The sequence below is a fragment of the Podarcis melisellensis genome (assembly GCF_964234715.1).
Source record: "Podarcis melisellensis genome assembly, chromosome: 1".
Lineage (NCBI taxonomy): Eukaryota > Metazoa > Chordata > Lepidosauria > Squamata > Lacertidae > Podarcis > Podarcis melisellensis.
In genome coordinates, this window is record NC_138528.1 from 64,356,181 (window position 1) to 64,374,748 (window position 18,568).

At 42.7% G+C, this 18,568-nt stretch overlaps 1 protein-coding gene and 1 long non-coding RNA gene across 2 annotated transcripts; one reads left to right on the forward strand and one right to left on the reverse strand.

The window, feature by feature from the left end:
* Positions 1-2,125: 2,125 nt before the first annotated feature.
* On the forward strand, positions 2,126-14,117 carry DEPDC7 (DEP domain containing 7). Its single transcript, XM_081927653.1, has 9 exons — positions 2,126-2,251; positions 4,471-4,864; positions 9,090-9,220; positions 10,526-10,715; positions 11,134-11,348; positions 11,583-11,725; positions 12,546-12,671; positions 12,767-12,845; positions 13,738-14,117. The coding sequence occupies exons 1-9, from the start codon at positions 2,179-2,181 to the stop codon at positions 13,956-13,958; spliced, it is 1,572 nt and encodes a 523-aa protein (XP_081783779.1). The 5' UTR covers positions 2,126-2,178; the 3' UTR covers positions 13,959-14,117.
* Positions 14,118-16,551: 2,434 nt separating this feature from the next.
* Positions 16,552-18,543, reverse strand: LOC309367542. Its single transcript, XR_014167201.1, has 2 exons — positions 18,027-18,543; positions 16,552-16,790 (listed from the first exon to the last, which is right to left on the reverse strand). It is a non-coding gene; the product is annotated as an uncharacterized lncRNA (long non-coding RNA).
* Positions 18,544-18,568: the final 25 nt, after the last annotated feature.

The following is an 18,568-nucleotide window of genomic DNA, read 5'->3' on the forward strand; positions in this document are numbered from 1 at the left end:
ACTCTGATAGCTTGAAGTACTGTAGTTTGGCTAAAAGTCACCTTGCAGTTAATATTCTGTTCCCTGGTCAAACAACTGTGGGGACTAAGCTACACCAACACACTAAAAGAGGAAACGGTCTCATGATGTGCTCAAAGGTACCGTACTTTACCTCTTGACTACAAGATATTTGCTAATATTTTAGCTAATAGACTGAAAAAGGTCTTAAATGTTTATATACATCCAGATCAAGAAGGATTCCTTTCAGGGAGACAGATGAAAGATAATATAAGAAATATTTTAAATGTAATAGAATATCGAGAAGTAAGAAATGTGTAAAAAGCAGCAATGATGTTTATAGATGCGGGAAAAGCGTTTGATAATATATATTGGGATTTTATTAAGAAAGTGATGGAAGAAATGGAATATGGAAAAAAGTTTATAAAAGGGATACAAGCTGTATATACAGAACAGAATACAAAATTAATTATTAACAAGGTGATAACGAATCAATTTAAAATAGAAAAAGGAACTAGACAAGGTCCATGGCTGAGCTTTGCCTCAGATTAGATTATGTGGGCATATTAAAAAGGCATTCCCTCTCTCCAGAATCCATAGTGACTGTGATATTCTGAGGTGAATATTCCAACATAACAGTTTCCAGGGTTCTCTGGACACATTAAAACAACATTGATATAAACTCTGTAAATTTGTAGACTACATTCCAAGTAGAATTGAATCTGCCCCAATGCTAGTATCCGCACTTTCAGGTCTTTTTCAGCTCAAAATTTCCAGGAGTGGTGTATTTAGGACCAACCTGGGGGACTAGGGTTTATATCCCACTTTGAGCTACTTGGGGAGGAAAAGTGAGATATTAGTATAATAATAAAGGTAAATGAATTCTATCTCAACAATCAAAGCTTGCACATTTTTGCATAGGCTGCTACATCTGAGACCATGGGCAACAGGAGACTTTTGGTTAATATGAATTTGATGGGGGTAAAATGCTCCCACCACCAAGATTGTAACGTGCAAAGAGCAGGGAACACACTTTCACATGCCCTGCTACCTGAGACCTTTATAAAGAAGAGGGGCTAACAGGGAGGGGGCGTGGGTACAATGCAGAGACTACCCTACACCATGGGCAAAGGCCTACTGGGACCCTTATAAGCAGGAGTCCAAGTAATAGCCCCTCACCCTTCCCCTCACTTGCACTCAGCCTGAAATCCACATGGAAATCTGTACACAGACCAACTTCCTTCCAGAGGAGGTTTTATGTAGTGTGACCAGTGCAGTGGCACTGGAGGTTTCAGGGGGTGTCACAACAATGTCGCAAGGGAGGCGAGGGGTGCCAAATCTTAGTGTCGCATAGGGTGCTGCTGAAATTTGAGAGCCCAAAGTCCACTACTACTCCTCCTTTCAGACCTTTCCACCAATCAGGACCAGCCCACCCATTAGGTGAGGTGAGGTAATCGCCTCAGATGGCAGGGTCCACAGATCCCGTGGCAGATCATTATTATTCCCCGCCCCCTTGTTCTTGATGCAGATCTTCACTCACCCTTCTTCCCTAGTGGGGGGAGGATGGGGCGCCATTTTGAGGTTTGCCTCAGGTGCCAAAAAGGCCAAAATGTATTGGGTGTTCCCTGTTCACAGGCAAGCCAGCCGGCAGATGTGAGCTGACCCCACTCCCCTCTAAACCCGTGTATGCAATGCAAACATACAGAACAAGCTTCCTCAACCTGGGCCCTCCAGATGTTTTTTTACCTACAACTCCCATGATCCCTAGCTAGCAGGACCAGTGGTCAGGGATGATGGGAATTGTAGTCTCAAAACATCTGGAGGGCCGAGATTGAAGAAGCCTGATAAAGAAGGTGGCTCACTCTTGGCTTCTCCCTAGAGCTAGAGGGAGAAACGGGAGCCTTTGTGTGGGTGGGAGCGTCCTCTGCAACGCACCCCATGAGCACAGCAACCCCCTTTAGGGAAGCTCTGGTAAGCGCACCGTTGTCTTCGCCGCGGCGGCCAAAACGCCCAGCGGCTGTCCTTCGGCTTGTTAAAGTAGAGGGCGGGCTCCGCCCCCGCCGCCAACGCGAGCCAATAGGAGCAGCGCCTGCGTGCGAGCGCCGCCTATTTCCCCTCCGCGAGGTGGCCGGGCTGCTCCGCTCATTCCCGGGGACGCCGAGGCAGAAACCGGCCGGCGCTATGGCCAGCGTGAAGGAGAAGGCGGCGGCTTTGAATCTCTGCGCGGTGTACAGTCCGGCTAACAAGCCTCCAGGTAGGCGGCGGCTTCGCGGCTGCTTCTTTATGTTCTTCGGGGGGGAAGAGATACTGCGGGGCAAAGCGCCTCCACTTAAGGCAGGTGGGTGCCGTGGGCTCCCCGCCTCTTCTCGCTCTTAAGGGTCGGCTCCTATAAAGTCATATGCAAAGCCGCCTATCTCGCGCCCTCGCCTCCCCAATTTCGCCCCGTGGGGCGGGCGGAAGGCGCGTTCTCTGACCGGCCGCAGGTGGAGGCAGCGCCCGGGTCTGATCGACGGATGGACCTTTGGCCCGACCCGCCGCGGTTGCTGTGATGCAACCCCGTATCTTCTCCCTTCGACGGCTATCTCCTCTTTTCTGGGGGAATGGTTGGCCTTAGCCCTGTTGGAAGGTCAGCCGGGCGGTCAACAGAGCGTTGTTGTTGTTGTTGTTGTTGTTTGGCTCTTATTCTGGAGGGGTCCAGTTGCTCCGGCAGAATCCTATTTTATTATAAATTTGTATACTGCCCTTGTATACTGATCTCAGGGCGGATCGCAGTAGAAAAACGCATAATAAAAACAAGAACAAAACAAACCAATAACTCCTCCACCCCCTCTCACAAACACATATAAGAGGTTAAAAATGTTAATTATTGTGCCTAAGGGCTAGGATGGCGTGGACTTTCCTCCTCTCAGCTCTGGTAGGTTTGCTGTTTCCGGACCTGCCGCTGGGCAGGCTATCTCTCTCTGTCTGTGTGGTTAGAGCTGGTGGCCTGTTTCTTCAGGTTGGCTGGAGTCGCTGGGTAATATGCAAGTAGCCTTTCCTCGACAGAGGAAGCTCTTCTAGCTTGCTTTACTTGCTCACATTTCTACATTAATTTCATAAAGTGCTTTCATTCCCTCGCTTCCCGCAATAGGTCTGTTCTGTCTCTCGTAACTGAACTGCTCTCCAAAAGCCGGAGGCGCTATTCATCAGCATATTGGGTTCCTTCTTAACATATAGCCGTGGATAAATTGCTGCTTAAGTGTGATCAAATTCACGCTGGCTGTGTGATCCCTATGGAAGTTCATATATGTAAATCTGCAGGAGCTGGTCTCTTATGGACTGTCTTCCAGGAGAGGAAATACTTTCCTCTCAGTTTGGGTAGTCTTGACTCCAATGTTGTTAGCAAACAAAGCTTTCCCTGGGGTCTGTTTGGTAACAAGAATTAGAAAAGCTGTAGTGCTGTTGGCTATGGTATGGTAGATTTTTTTTGTTTTAAAAAAGGAACTGGGTTTTTTTAATCTCGGCAGAACTACTCAGGCATTTGAGTTTACTGGTCTGATACAGACAGTACCAGTAGATTTAGGTGTTCTGGGGCAGCCTTTGCATCCTCCAGTACTTGACTATAAATATTATGGTCATAGGCATAAAAATTTGATGGGTGAATGTACCAGGTGTGTGTGTCTCAGGCATTTGTTTTAATAATAAAAAAGACCGTTCTGTGCTGATGGCTTTGCTGTAATTATAAAGTACAAATAGTAACCACAACACATGCTTTTAAAATACATCTCTCTCTCTCTCTCTCTCTCTCTCTCTCTCTCTCTCTCTCTCTCTCTCTCTCTCTGCAACTTTAATCCTGAGTGGATACAAGAGCTTTTACAATCTTGTGAAGAATCATGGTCACCTGTAAAATACCTTCTTTCTCTTTCCCTCCCCCACCTCAGGAATTTGAAATGGCAGCCTTGCATAGAAGAATCTAGGGCAGGTGTTGGCAAGACTCTCCCACAAAAAGTATCCCACAAAAGTTTCTCAGTGAGAAAATGAAGATCCCCAATATTGTCAATAATTGTCTGACATCTGCTTTATAGGGTCTCTGTGTCTGGCAGAGGGAAATCTTTCCCAGCCCTGCTAACTGATAGCATTTTTATAGTTACGGGCACATAACTGTTATATTCCCTCGAGTCAAACCTTAGAGCAGGGTTGGGGAGCCTCTGTCCTTCCCCAGATGTTGGAGTCCCAGAGTCCATCATCCCTGACCATTGACCATACTGGCTGAAGTTTATGGGAGATGGAATCTCACTCCACCTGGCAGGCAAAAGGTTTCCCATCCCTGCGCTAGAGACCTTGTTTAGCTAATGTTGCCAGTAAAAGGGCTCCACCAATATTTCCATGGGAAATGATGCACACTTTTGGAAGTGACTCCTAAAAATATTGGGTAGGTCCATAATCTGCTTCCAGAAAACTCACTGAAATACATCTCTTGCATTGCGTGTTTAGGTTTCAGCTTGGCACAGAGACCATTTGGAGCCACATATGTCTGGAGCAGCATTATCAACGCACTTCAGAGCCAAGTTGAAGTGAAAAAGCGGCGTCAGAACCTGAAATCTTTTAACGACTGTTTTATTGGCTCCGATGCAGTAGACGTCGTCTATGCCCACCTTCTGCAGAACAAATACTTTGGCAATGTAGATATTTCCCGGACTAAAGTTGTGAGAGTGTGCCAGGCACTGATGGACTACAAAGTGTTTGAAGCAGTTTCTACCAGAGTCTTTGGAAAAGACAAACGGTCTGTGTTCGAAGATAGCAGCTGCAGCCTCTACAGGTTTCCAAATGCGTGTAACCAAATGGACAGTCCGTTTGGAAAAGAGTATGGCCGGACTCTGCATCAAAGGTTAGTACCAAATGAAAATATTTGCCATGTTTCCTTCTTGTTCTATCTTGAAAGCAGCCTAACCCTAATCAGACTTACTTTGAACTTCAGTGTTTCAGTATTAATTGGGACTTTCTAGTTGTAAGACGGGAGCCTGGCAGTCCTATCTTGTGTGCTCATTTGCTCAGAAGTCAGTCCTGGTTGCTGCTGTGGATGTATCTGCACATCCAAGGTAATATATATATATAATACACACACACACACACACACACACACACACACAAACAAACAAACAAACAAACAAATAAATAAATAAAAGCAAATCCTTCTTGAATGGCCCTAAAGTCAATAGAACTTAATTCTCTATGTGGGCTGCAATCCAAAGAACTGTGTATGCAGCTTAAAAGGTTAGGAAGGAGGATGTCTTGTCTATAGAAGGAAAAATGGTAAGCATAAGTTGTTCCACAGTCAACAACTGAGGAAGATCTACTTTAGCTGAACTCATGGTGGACTTTGCTTTGATCTATCTCTGCTGCTTTGTGCACCAACTCTGTACATGTCACTGTCACTATCTGGCCAGGTGCCTCTGGATGTGGAAAGGGGCAGTCGACTCCCCCTACTTGTCAGAAAGACAAGGTGATTGGTGCTGCTATTGGCCATCTGACTAAGGATGTGTGAGAACAGCCCTGAATTCAGGATGCCCTGGGAATTATGCATGCAGCACCAGTTTTTAGGAGTTCTCATCCAACCAAGGGGTGCTGGAATTGAAGCTAGTTTCCATCCTTGCTGGATGTCTATGTGTGTCTCTCTTAAATGTATATTTTGCCTTTCAGCGTAAGGCTTCCACATTGGCTGATGATATCACTGTAATGGACAATAAAAGGACAATAAAGTCAGTAAAAGCAAAAAGCTGAACAGAAACAAACACAAAAAGGCTATGGCAGCAAAATTAGTTGCCTAGTGTAAAAAGGGTTTTTGGACAATTTAAAAGCTTTAGGCACCTGGTAATGAAACTAACACACTAGGAACTAGTTTCCAGCCAAGTGTTTCTGGGGAGTGTTCCACTGTGGGGATGCCACCATCATATGGGCTCTCTCTGATGCCACCAGTTTACCTCCTGTTGCAGGGAGCATTCAGACAAGAGCCTCCAGTGAAGATCTTGCCAGGCAGGCAGGTTCACGTGGTTATAAATCTTGGTTTTAAAATGTCCCCAGGGATAGAAGGTAGAGCTGCCTGTAGAAGCCAATGGAGAAATTGTAGATTTCAATGTAGCTGGAACTGAATACCAGCATGTTCCTCCCACCCCAAAACTCATGGGGGCGGAGCGGTTTTCCTAACATTTATTTTGTACCATTGTACAATTGTACCAAACCTTGGGATTTTCTCAGGTCTGCCGATAACCTCCCTTTTTTTGTGTCACTGTTGCTCCTCTTAGCGACATAAGTGACGACATTCAAACAATTGAATATGAATAAAGATATGATTTGAGATCAAGGCTGCAGTCTTATACCTCCTTTCCTGGGAGTGAGTTCCATTCAACTCGGCTACTTTTAAATAGTAGTAAGATTGTACAACTTTGGATATTTCTGTTTATAAAACTGCGGTGAATATGACTACAAATGGGAAGAGGAGGGAAGAGTATGGTGTTATTTTTTAAATCCAAAAATGACCATGAAAGTTGCAAGTAGCTGTTCCATAATAGTCCCAGCTAGAGAGAGGGGGGTCAATTTCTTCTTCTCCTCCTCCTCCTCCTCCTCCTCTTAAAATTTACCATATTTTTCGCTCTATAAGACATACCAGACCATAAGACGCACCTAGTTTTTGGAGGAGGAAAACAAGAAAAAAAAATATTCTGAATCCCAGAAGCCAGAACAGCAAGAGCTGCGCAGTGAAAGCAGCAATCCCTCTTGCTGTTCTGGCTTCTGGGATAGCTGCCCAGTCTGCATTCACTCCATAAGACGCACACACATTTCCCCTTACTTTTTAGGAGGGAAAAAGTGAGTCTTATAGAGCAAAAAATACGGTATATACTGCCCTATATCCACAGGTCTCAGGTGGCTCACAGGAGAAAATCACAATATAAAAAACACAAAATACATAAAATAAAAACAACCCAATTTACACTTCAACTCTGTCATTCACAAATGAATTTAAGTATGACTAATTTCCATTGAATCAAGTACAATTCTTGGACAGGATTTTGTTTGTATCATTCCAGCTGATGAGAGAGTGATGTATCTGAAGGCACATGCTGAAGACTCACTCACGTGAACTAATTATGATTACAGGGAGAGTTGTTCTTTTGGTCTATTATTATATGGGCGAAGTGGACATTCGAAATGTGTTAGTGTCTTTTGAGAATGGAACCAAGGGTGGACACCAAAGTAGAATGTAAGGATGTGAGCTTATGTGTGTAATGTAAGATGACTAAGATGCTTCTAACTCTTAGGAGAAAAGCGTACGATGCATTTAAACCACATCCAATGCCTTCTCTCAAAGAATCCTGGGAACTGGTTTGTTAAGAATGCTGGGAAATGTATCTTTTGTGAGAGGGAAATGACAGTTCCCAGTATTATTTGGGGGAAGGCATATGCTTTAAATGTGTGGTGTGGATCTGCCCTTAATCAAAATTAAACCTGTTGTCAAGCGAACTGAGAGGCCTCATTTGGGTGCAATGTGCGCAACCCTTGTGAAAGATGCTGAATATTACTTGGTTGTGCTTTACAGTGCAATCTATATATAGCCAGATAAATAGAAACAAGTCCATTTGAAGTCAGTGGTGCTTGTTCCCACTAACCTGGAAGTAGGGTTGCCTTAGACATCACACCTAAGCACCTTTGCAGGGGAGTAAATCCTACTGAACTTAGTAGGACTTACGTCTGAGTACACATAGCTTGGCCCCTTAGAAGCAGTGTTGGAAACTGAGAGAGAAAAACTAGGAGCCAAATGGCTCCTGGAACCTGGATTACAGGTGCAAAAACAAGATTGCTAGTCGCCATTCCCTCCCCACCCCAAATGCAGTAGCACTTTATATTTAGTTTTTTGAAGTGCATGAACTAATACACAATTCACATCAGTGACACATTGTAAATATCAGTTCTTAATTGGACACTGCAAACATAAATAGGGCTCAGCCTCAGCAATTGTGGCCAACCATAAGTATTTATAAATACGGGTCTGGGGCTGTGTGTCTTAGCTCAATATGTTTTATCACAGCTTCAAGTAATGCAGTCACAATTAAATATGCCCATTATATAAAACTTCTTGGAAGAAGAGGCCTAACAGCACAATCTTTGCCATTTCTACACAGAAATAGATCCTACTGAAATAGAACTAGGCAAATGGGATTGGGATTGTAACAGATTGGTTTTGATACTCTTATGACAGGTCAATTAACATGTTGTTGTTGTTTAGTCATTTAGTCGTGTCCGACTCTTTGCAACCCCATGGACCAGAGCACGCCAGGCACTCCTGTCTTCCACTGCCTCCCGCAGTTTGGTCAAACTCATGCTGGTAGCTTCGAGAACACTGTCCAACCATCCTGTCCTCTGTACCCTACTCCTTCTGCCCTCCATCTTTCTCAACATCATGGTCTTTTCCAGGGAGTCTTCTCTTCTCATGAGGTGGCCAGACTATTGGAGCCTTAGCTTCACGATCTGTCCTTCCAGTGAGCACTCAGAGCTGATTTCCTTAAGAAAGGATAGGTTTGATCTTCTTGCAGTCCATGGGACTCTCAAGAGTCTCCTCCAGCACCATAATTCAAAAGCATCAATTCTTCGGTGATCAGCCTTCTTTATGGTCCAACTCTCACTTCCATACATCACTACTGGCAAAACCATAGCTTTAACTATACGGACCTTTGTTGGCAAGGTGATGTCTCTGCTTTTTAAAATGCTGTCTAGGTTTGTCATTGCTTTTCTCCCAAGAAGCAGGTGTCTTTTAATTTCATGACTGCTGTCACCATCTGCAGTATCATGGAGCCCAAGAAAGTAAAATCTCTCACTGCCTCCATTTCTTCCCCTTTTATTTGCCAGGAGGTGATTAACATAAGGGACACTAATGTATATTCGGTTATCTTGAGCAGATATCTCTTTGGTTCATTTTTATATTTGAAGCGGAATGTTTGTATTTTTTGCCCTTCAGTTGAGTAGTCATGAATTCAAAGCTCACTTGTAGAGACTATCGCTACCAGGACCTTTCTGGCTGATGAGCAGATAACTTGAATAATCAATTTTTCTTTCTTCAGACAGGAGAAAAGAGCATTACTTAGCATAACACCAGTGAAATCAGGAAGCTTGGAGGATCTCTTGGAAAACTTGAGTCTAACGCCTGTTAGTTCCTCTCAAGTAAATACCTCTCCAAACTTTTCTCACCAAGGTAAGTGATGTGCAAACATCATATTTGCTTGCACCCAAGGGAAGGAATTGATGTCTTGTTTTAAACTGGTGGGAACTTGCAAATTTACCTCCTTTCCACTACCAAGTACAGTGCTTAGAATAAAAGGAATACATTGTGTAGTGTATTTTCTTGACTTACAGCACATGCCTATTGTTTCCCCATCCTGATAAATCGTGCAAGGCCAGCCTCTGACACTGACCCATAACTGTCACAGGGAATAGAAGTTTGTGAAGTTAAGCTGGAGGGTCTGGTGATGATCAGTATAGACAAGCCCTCACCAGCTCAGTCAGTACCCATGGTGTGTTTTGGACTAGAACTTCCATCAACCCCAGCCAGCATGGCCTAGCCATTTGCTTATCCAGTGATGTGCTGCTGTCTGCCTTCTCTCCCCAAGCTCTTTAGACTTTAGCTCTTTAGACTTTAGCAAAACTATCACAAGCAATAAAGGGAAGGGCTGACTGTGGTGGTTTTGAAAATGGCATTGCCTCACATTTTTTACTTGTAGTGGCTAAAAAACTTTTATGTATTACATTTATTATGTAGCCACCCCAGAATAGAAGTTCCCTGGATGGCTTACAAAGCAACAAATAGGTGCATCATAAAACAATAAAAACTATTTCAAATTATTTTTTTTAATGAAATTCGGTTTAAAACTCAGATTTAAAGCTTAGCCACCAGTAGTGCAAGTGTTCAAAGCTTTTCATTACCTTTAAAATTTAGCTGGTTTTAAGAAGGCTGGGATGTGTTGCTGCCACTATTTCATCTTCATTGATGGGAAAACCCAACATAGGGTTGTTTTTCTGTAGTTGAAAATTTAGTCCTGATTAGAAAATGCAGCAAGCAGACAAGTTCTTGCTTTTCAGTTTTGGAATCCTTGAATGTGGCAGAGGCTCTTGAAGCTAAGGAATCCATTGTTCCAACTCTAAAGTCTTCAACAAGGCCTCCTTTCTTTACGCATCCTTATTAGCATGATTTATGTGATTGGATTCCCTGTGCAGCAAAGATCATTCGCAAGTTCCACAGGAAAAAAATGTAAAGCATGTTGGCTATGTCCAAATGCTTGCTGTTCCCTGCATAAATTGCTGTTGGTCACCTTCCTTTTACCCTGATAAAGTACACTTGTAAGTTGATAATGCATTAATAAGGAAGCAGGTCGCTTAAGTGTTCTTTCAGTGAAGTATTAAGTCTCTTAGGCTAAAAGACAAATACTGCAATAGCAAATTACTCCTTGACCCCTAAATAACTTTAGCTAACTGGATCTTGGCATTTGAATTGTGCTTCTAGTTATTAACGAAGTCTGGAGAGAGCAAACAATTACCCGCCTCCTGCAGCTTATAGATCTTCCACTTCTTGACTCTTTACTTGAGTACCAGAAGGCAGGATCTAAATTTCCACAAACAAAGCAAGAGTCTGAATGTAACATCACAAGCAACTACCTGGACCGAGAAATTCTGAAAGCATTTGGAGACTCTCAGTAAGTATGTATGTTGATGAACAGGAACACAGGAAGTTGAGTTACAGACTAAGTTTACTTTTACCTGCAGGGCAAAAAGCATCTTTAGAGGCATGTTTATTTTGGAGGGGGAGGGTTTGGACCAAGAAAATAGTGTGCTAGGAAGGGTGTGCTAGGAAAATAGGAAGGGTTACTTTTCCTGCCTCTGTGCTGCAGTTCCCATTTTAATTGTATTCACCTCCCATCCCACCTGCAAGGTGCTTTGATCTTTTTCTTAAATGCCACCACTGAAGATCTTTCCTTCATCTCTCAGGTCACACCTAGCTTTGGCCCTAAGCTGTTACTATGACTTCAGTGGGTCTTGGTTATGGACAGACTTTACCTGGAGTAGGGCCCATGACTTTGAAAATATAGAGACATAGGAATTTTCATTTTCTAGGACGGATGAATGGCTGTCGGCAGCAATAGACTGTCTGGAATATCTGCCAGATCCGATGGTGGTTGATGTGAGCCGCAATTTGCCTGAGCAGCCTGACAAAGTACATTTTGGGAAGCTGCTGCTGTTTGATACCATTGGTAGATACTATAGCCAAAAGAAGGAACCACTGTTAAGTCATGCACCTGAAATCCACCTGGGCATTGCAGAGCTGCTAGGTAAGTGCAATTGGCTTCCAAATTTCTAGATGACTAGCGACATTCTTTCTCAATGTATGCAGACATGTGGAGTGAAAACTCTTGTAAAATGCATACTGTACTATATAGCTCAATGGTAACTGTGCTTTTATTGGCAAACTTAACAAGTTTGTGGTGATGGGGAATTGTCGGTATTTAAACAGAACAGTAATGTTGGGTGTTAGTCATAAACTCCATCGTTCTTCTTTGTTCCAGTTAATGGGAAAACTGATCAAGCTTTGGAAGCGATTCAGCTCTACTTGAAGTTATTGGATAGTACAAGAAGAGAGGAGTTCAGGAGACTACTCTACTTCATGGCTATTATCGCTCAGAATTCTGATCTTAAGCTCCAAGCAGAGGCAAGTGTGATCACTTAGGGCCCCTTCTAATGTAACCTTCAATGACATGTCAGTCATTGGAGCAGAGCAGTGCCACTAGGTTAATGTTGGAAATATGAGATTGCTATGGTGGGAACCCATGCCATGATTCCTTCCCATGGTGGCACCGTCCTTTGAGAAACTGAAGCTCTGAAGTGGGAAGGAGCCTCAATATGGGTTCCTCCCACGTGACCTTGGGTTTCCAGTGCTGCTAACCAATGGATCAAAGAGTCACATTGCAGCAGTTTCCACACCACCAGACAGAACATTGTTTTAATTTACTTTAATATTTTATATATATTTTAAATCTGAGCTGGGACCTTATGACAAAGAGTAGGTAAGAAATAGTGGTTAATAACAATAGTAATAGTTAATAATGATAAAAAATAATGGGTCATTTCCAGTGTGACTATTCTGCTAGCATAGTATTTCCCCTTTCCCGTCTACTGTGCACCCTCAAAACTCAAAATCTGCTCCAGAGGGTTGGAGGGAGCCCCTGGAGCAGATTCTGAAGGTGTGCAAGGAAAGGAGAGGAAGGAAAAGTCCACTTGCACAATGGGAACTCTGTGCACAGTGTTGGATACAACCCCTAAATGACCAATAACAATAGCATTGGGGTGATTTTAAGCAGACTTATGCATAAGCTGTACTGAACTCTATTAGGCTTACTTCACAAATGAAGTAACTTGCATTCACATAACTTTCTGTAGTCTAACAAAGCAAACTATAGGAAACTTGTGTTTGAAAATAGAGTAAGTAAGCAGGGAAACATTCCTTTAATCATTCCCCCCCTATTTTGTAGAGCGACAACCGGATGGTTGTGAAAAGAACTTTCTCCAAAGCCATAGTCAACAATAAAAGTTTATCTAAAGGAAAAACTGACCTTCTAATTTTGTTTTTGGTGGACTACCAGAAAGATGTATTAAAGGTAAGTGCCTTAAACCTTGTTCCCTTGCTGTTGCTTGTTACTGAATTATCTTCCTAAATTTTAATGACTAAAAGAAGCTGTTGCTTTTCTCCAAGATCCCAGGGACGTTGCATAAAATGGTTAGTGACAAGCTTGTGGCTATACAGCAGGGGAAAGACTCCAACCTGAATACAGGTAACCATGTATTTAATAACATTTAAGTCCTTGGTTGGGGAATCGGTGGCCCTCCACCTGTTGCTGGACTACAGCTCTCATCAGACCTGACCATTGGCCATGCTGGCTAGGACTGATAGGAGCTGAAGTACAGCAACATCTGGAGGGCCACAAGTTTCCACATGCCTGTTTTTGAATCACTTCTAAAGAAACCTCTGGCAAAACCTGGAAAAATCTATCTTAATTGACTCTACCATTTATTTGAACGTAGTGATAACAAAACTTGGTAAGGCATGGGTTGGGTTAGTGATGCATTGGGGCCCATTCAGCAATGTGGTTCTATGAAAATGCAAGCTAATTAAGTAGACTGAGATGAAAGCAGTTGTGAGATGGTCAAGAGCATGAGTGGGAAATCCCTGGTCCCAATTTCTTTAGCCATGAGATTACTAGGTGGTCTTATGCAAGATATTCAGCCTACGTCCTTAATCTGTGAAATGGGGGTAATACTGGACTACCTTCCAGAGTGATATAGGGCAAGGGTGGGGAACAGGATCCAGCTTAGGAGGGGGGCAAATTCTGAGGCCTCCCCCCCCACATGTCACTTTGCTAGGTAGGTAGGGCTACCCACCTGTCGATGGCCTGTTGTCATGTTACATCTGATAACTTCAGTATGAGGGAAACATGAGAATGTGTTCCAGTTGTGGCAGGGATCAGTTCAGCTCAGAAGGTGTGGGACCATGTGGGCATGGGTGGAGGGAAATGACTTCACCTTCGCAAGCCAAATTAGGATCCCTGGCAGGCCAGAGACTCCCCATGCCTCTGCTCTATTGATTATGGATATGAGAATACTGTATATCAATGACAAAAGTTACCACTATACTTTTATGAATGGTTTTTCATGCTTGCTTTTTAGGATATACTTTCTGCCAGCAACTTGACAAAAGTGAGTATCACCACAGTGCAAAGAAGACTACAAAAAAGGAACTTGTATCTTTGCTAAAATCTATTGATGAGGACTCCAGTCTCTCTGCCAAAGAGCGGAAGAGGTTGCTTGATCAATTCTATGCTAGTAATCCAGCTATCTTTTTGCAATATTTTCATGACAGAGGTACTGATGGAGGTGTCAAACTTTAGCTCTAGAAGGATACTGGGATACTAATAACTTTTGGAAGCACTTATTTTGTATCTTTTTAAATTTTTTGTATTGTACCTAAATAAAAGTGGTTTTGTAATATGGAGTCCCCATGTAATAACATTATTTAAAAATAATTAAAGCTTCTATTTAAATCTTAATTGTTCAGATGTATTCTTGATTTAAAAAAACAAACAAACTGGGGTTGGGAGGGAAGTTTAGGCCAGTGTATGAGTTTTTAGCTTTGTTCAAACACTATTGGAAGCTCCTGAAAACCAGACTTTATTTGGTGAATATAATTTTTGCTCCTGATTGTCAGATCTCACTGCCACTGGACTATAACAACCACATGGTTTCTCCGTGTAACACAAGGCTGTTGGATATATAAATTATTACAAGATTGTTATTTGTCCATGACAAGTCTACGTTTGTATGTGACTTGTTCACATGTTGTAAGTTTATAAATACCTTCAATCCATTTGTTGAAGGGAGTTGCATTTTTATTTTTCCAGTTCATCAATACCAGTCTTCTTGCTATAGTAAGGGTGTGGAGAGTCAATTCATATTGTCCCTTTGTTAGGTTCCATGTATTGTGTATATAATTCAAAAGGATATTTTTAGGCCAAGTTGGTCTTGAATTAACAGTGCATGGCAGTCACTTGCCAATTGTGTAAATACCTGTGACTGTGTCTAATCTTATGTTCATGTTTATTGAACTCTGACGAACAAATAATCCTCCACAAAGGTGAGCAGCAGCAATCTTCTGTTGGTCCACTTGGGCATAAACTCCATTGAATTCAGTGGGGTTCAGAGTAAATGTAAAAAATAAAAGGGCTTGTTAGAAAAAGCATGCTTGTTTTTGTAGGACACGTCTTGTGTACAGGCCAGTTCATATGATCCTTGCGAACACCTCAGCTTAATTGTATTTGATAGTGGCATGCTGAAATGTCGCTTACGCCCAGGGCAGTGAGTCCCAGTGATTGCTTTGTCAGTGGCACCACACAATCCAGAGGGATTAAGTACCTGCTTGGAAAATAAGGACTGAATCATATACTCCAGGGTTGTGTAAATTACCCTTGTACTTGGATGCCAAGAGAGTTTGGGATATGCATGAAGTCACTGTTACTGCCTTCTCTGCTGATAGATCTAAAAGTGCAGCTGATGATGATCTGGAATCTACAGTATTTTTTTTAAAAAAACAAAACACTGTTTTGGTCCATGGAACATCTACATAAATCTGTAGTAGAAACCTAATGGAGGTTTCTGTGAACCTTCTTGGATTTAGAGGGCAGTTGTAAATCATCATTACTGCCATACCACCACTTCTGCCCTTACATGGACATGACAAGAATTGTATCAGTGCAAAGAATGCTCGTTGGTAGATGTTTTCCATTCTGTTGAACAATAGGGACCTTGAGCTAATAAACTGGCCAAGGGTGAGCAAAACTTTCCAACATAAAGGTTCGCTCCTCAGGAGACTATCACCATTGAACCCATTTTTATTTACTGTTGCAATTGGCTCCATAATAGGCAGCCAAAAAAAGAAAGAGAGAAATGCAAAGCTCTGCTTCAATATTTCTCACTCCTTTAATTGTGTTATTCCCACCATAATGTGGCATATTGGATTTATCTGTGCCAGTAGATAGGCTTTGAAGTATTGGCCCTACCATACTACTTGGCATTCTAGGCTTAAATAGTTACTTGCTAATTTTCTGCGCATGGGAACATAAATAGTTCAAAGAGGAACCAAAAATAAATGGGGGTAGACTGCTTTTAATGCATTTCTGCTGATAATAATAAATTTAATGCTGCTGCCTATATCTTAAAAAGTTTTCCTGTTTGGAAATGGTTCCAAATAAGGCATATGCTTAACCATTGGCCTTCATGCGTATAGTACATATGTATAGTTTCTAAATGGCCAACTATGCTTTTGTTTTGTTTCTCAAAGAGCAATTCCTTAGATTGCAATGGCAATCTGTGATGGAAGCCCCATCCCAAGTGTGGGCAGGGGGAGTGGAAAGGTACAGCAGGTTTATGGTACTTGGACTCAATCAGAGACAAAGCCACGCCAAGGCACAGGAGAGCCATGCAGTATAGCACACACCAGGTTGGTGCATTATTATGTGGCTGGCTCTCTGATTGCTAAAATAAGGGCTTGGGAAACAACCTATTGGGTGCAAAAATCAAAGGGATAAAAGTGCTGTCTGGTTTCAAGTCACTGCTGCAAGATAGGCCCATCCCATAGTAACCTGACAAGACAATATGTCCAAGGGTTAGGTACTCATGTGACTAGTGACTGCAGAGTGCGGCTGAAGTTAGGTGTGTTGCGTTGGACTAATCTGGATCCAGTTTCTATTGCTAGGTGCTGTCTTCTGCTTCACTGACTGCTTTTTTCCATGGCTGGCTTTCTCGCCTGATGGTATCATTTTCAGCTTTGGCTTGCATTTTTGCCTTTTGCTCAAATGGCTGATTATAATGCTTTGCAAGTACTGTAGTACTGAAGCTACATTTATCTCTCTTCCTCCCCCCCCCCCCAGTTTCCTGACTTGTTTCCTCCTAGGATTTAATTGATCTTTCTTTATATAAATAGTAAAATTGTGGATGTGTCCCTTTTCAGGTGATGTTTTTAATAGTTTATTTGGTGTTCCTTAGTTTTTTTCAGAGGTAAGCACAGAATAAAGTGATTTTAAAGGTACTATTACTTTCTGAAGATATCTTATTTGTTTTGTCTAAGCTCTCATTGTTTCCCCCTGGACTAATGTTCTGTTCTGGATGGCAACCAATTCTGAGCTGTAGGGAATTGTCCAAGTAGAAGTAAGCCATCAGTCACAGATCTGTAGGGATTATAAGGGAACAGAAATAAGGCACTTGAATCTGATGAAGGTTTATAATGTTAACCCTCCTACCTAGATGAAATACATATTGAGCAGTGCTTTTTTCAGCCAGAAATTGCCGGAAATCAGTTCCGGTATCTCTTAGGTGGGAGCCATTGCCATTATAATAGAGGTGTTCATGGTAAGTTCCAACACCTCTTTTTCTATAAAAAATAGAAGTGATATTGAGGATTAAGGATTCCTATGCATTTCACATGTCTCCTAAACACGTTCAGGATCCTTCCAACAAAATGACAGCAACAGACCTGTGCTCTTGGAAGTAAACATTATTATAGAGGGAATAATATAATTTCCCTACTCACTCTCCCCCAGTTAGATTATTCCAAGAATAAACATAAGGTGATATGATACCTGTCGGTTGCCTCTGCAGAACAATATAGGTTTATTCTCACAATGTGAATTTATTCACATTTGTTCTGTTTTGCTTCCCACTCAGCATTCACTGTTTTCAATCGGAGGTTAGGTAGGTGGTGACTAGGGAATAAACTTTCTCTGTGGTGACACAATGTATATCTCTCCAAATCATTTATTTGCCCAGCTATTTAATTGCCGTTGTATAGCTTATTATTATTATTGGTAGTTATAGGCTATCTTTCAGGAAGGCCCCCTCTTCTTTTCTATTTTCCTATTTTTACTGAGTGCATTGTATGTTGCTTTTGTTGACTTCTATTGTTTTTACATAGCATTTTGTTGTATCTGCTTTTGTTGTTGCATATTTGTATTGGTTAGTCTAGAATGATGTCATCTAAAGGGCTCCTTCATAGCTTTAATTATTGATTGTAAGACTGTAGTTTAGTCAGGAGAGGGTTAATGGAAGCAGCATAACTTCCTGAGGTAACTGATAGCGCTGGCAGGGCGATCAACTACCCTCTTTATTAAGGAGGCATCATTTAGACACCGGAGCTCAGCTCCCCATATACCCCACACCTGCTGCTGAAAGTACCCAGAGGCCCGATTCTGGGAGAATCCAGTACTAAGGCATTGTGAAGCCACCGCCCCCTGAAACCTAATGAGCAGTTTTATTTGGCGCTCTGATGCTGAGAGTCCAAATGATGCTCAGCGCCAGCCTGTAAATAAAACCGTTTATCGTAACGACGCCAGAATCTCAGGTGATCTTAATTTTATTTTAAAGAAACCAAACACGAGATAGGTGCGGACACCCTTGAAATCTCTCACCATTCAGCGAGTGGGGTGCATACGCCATTCTTTTCTCTTCGTTCCCCCCCCCCCGAAGCCATGTACCCTAGGGATCTTGGGGAGCAAACCTCACTTAACACAGCAGGACGGCATTCCCAAGTAAACATGCCCGGGGCTGCAATGCACCTGACGAGCTGGCGCGACTGATGCCTTTCGGACATTGACCAGCAACCTATTTTGCAGGACGGCTGTGCGAGAGAGCCAAACAAAGGCTGCCCCTTGAACAGCGTGCATGTTTTAAAAACATGTTTGCAGGGAGGCGTTTCCAGCACGCCCCGTGCCAGTCAGTCCGCATGGCGTTAGGCTGTCAGTTCATTGTTTCGAGGTTTATCGGCGGTTTAAAATAAAAGCCGTCATAATAGTACTCAGCCCTGCCTCTGTATGTGTGCGTGTGGTGGTGGGGCATTTGTGTGGCACGACGCTCCCCTCCCTCCATGCACACGTACAGTGGGAAAAGCCTGGATGCAGCAGCGGTAGTTCTGGAGCAGAAAAAAAGGCCCGGGGGTGGCGAGGGAAGAGTC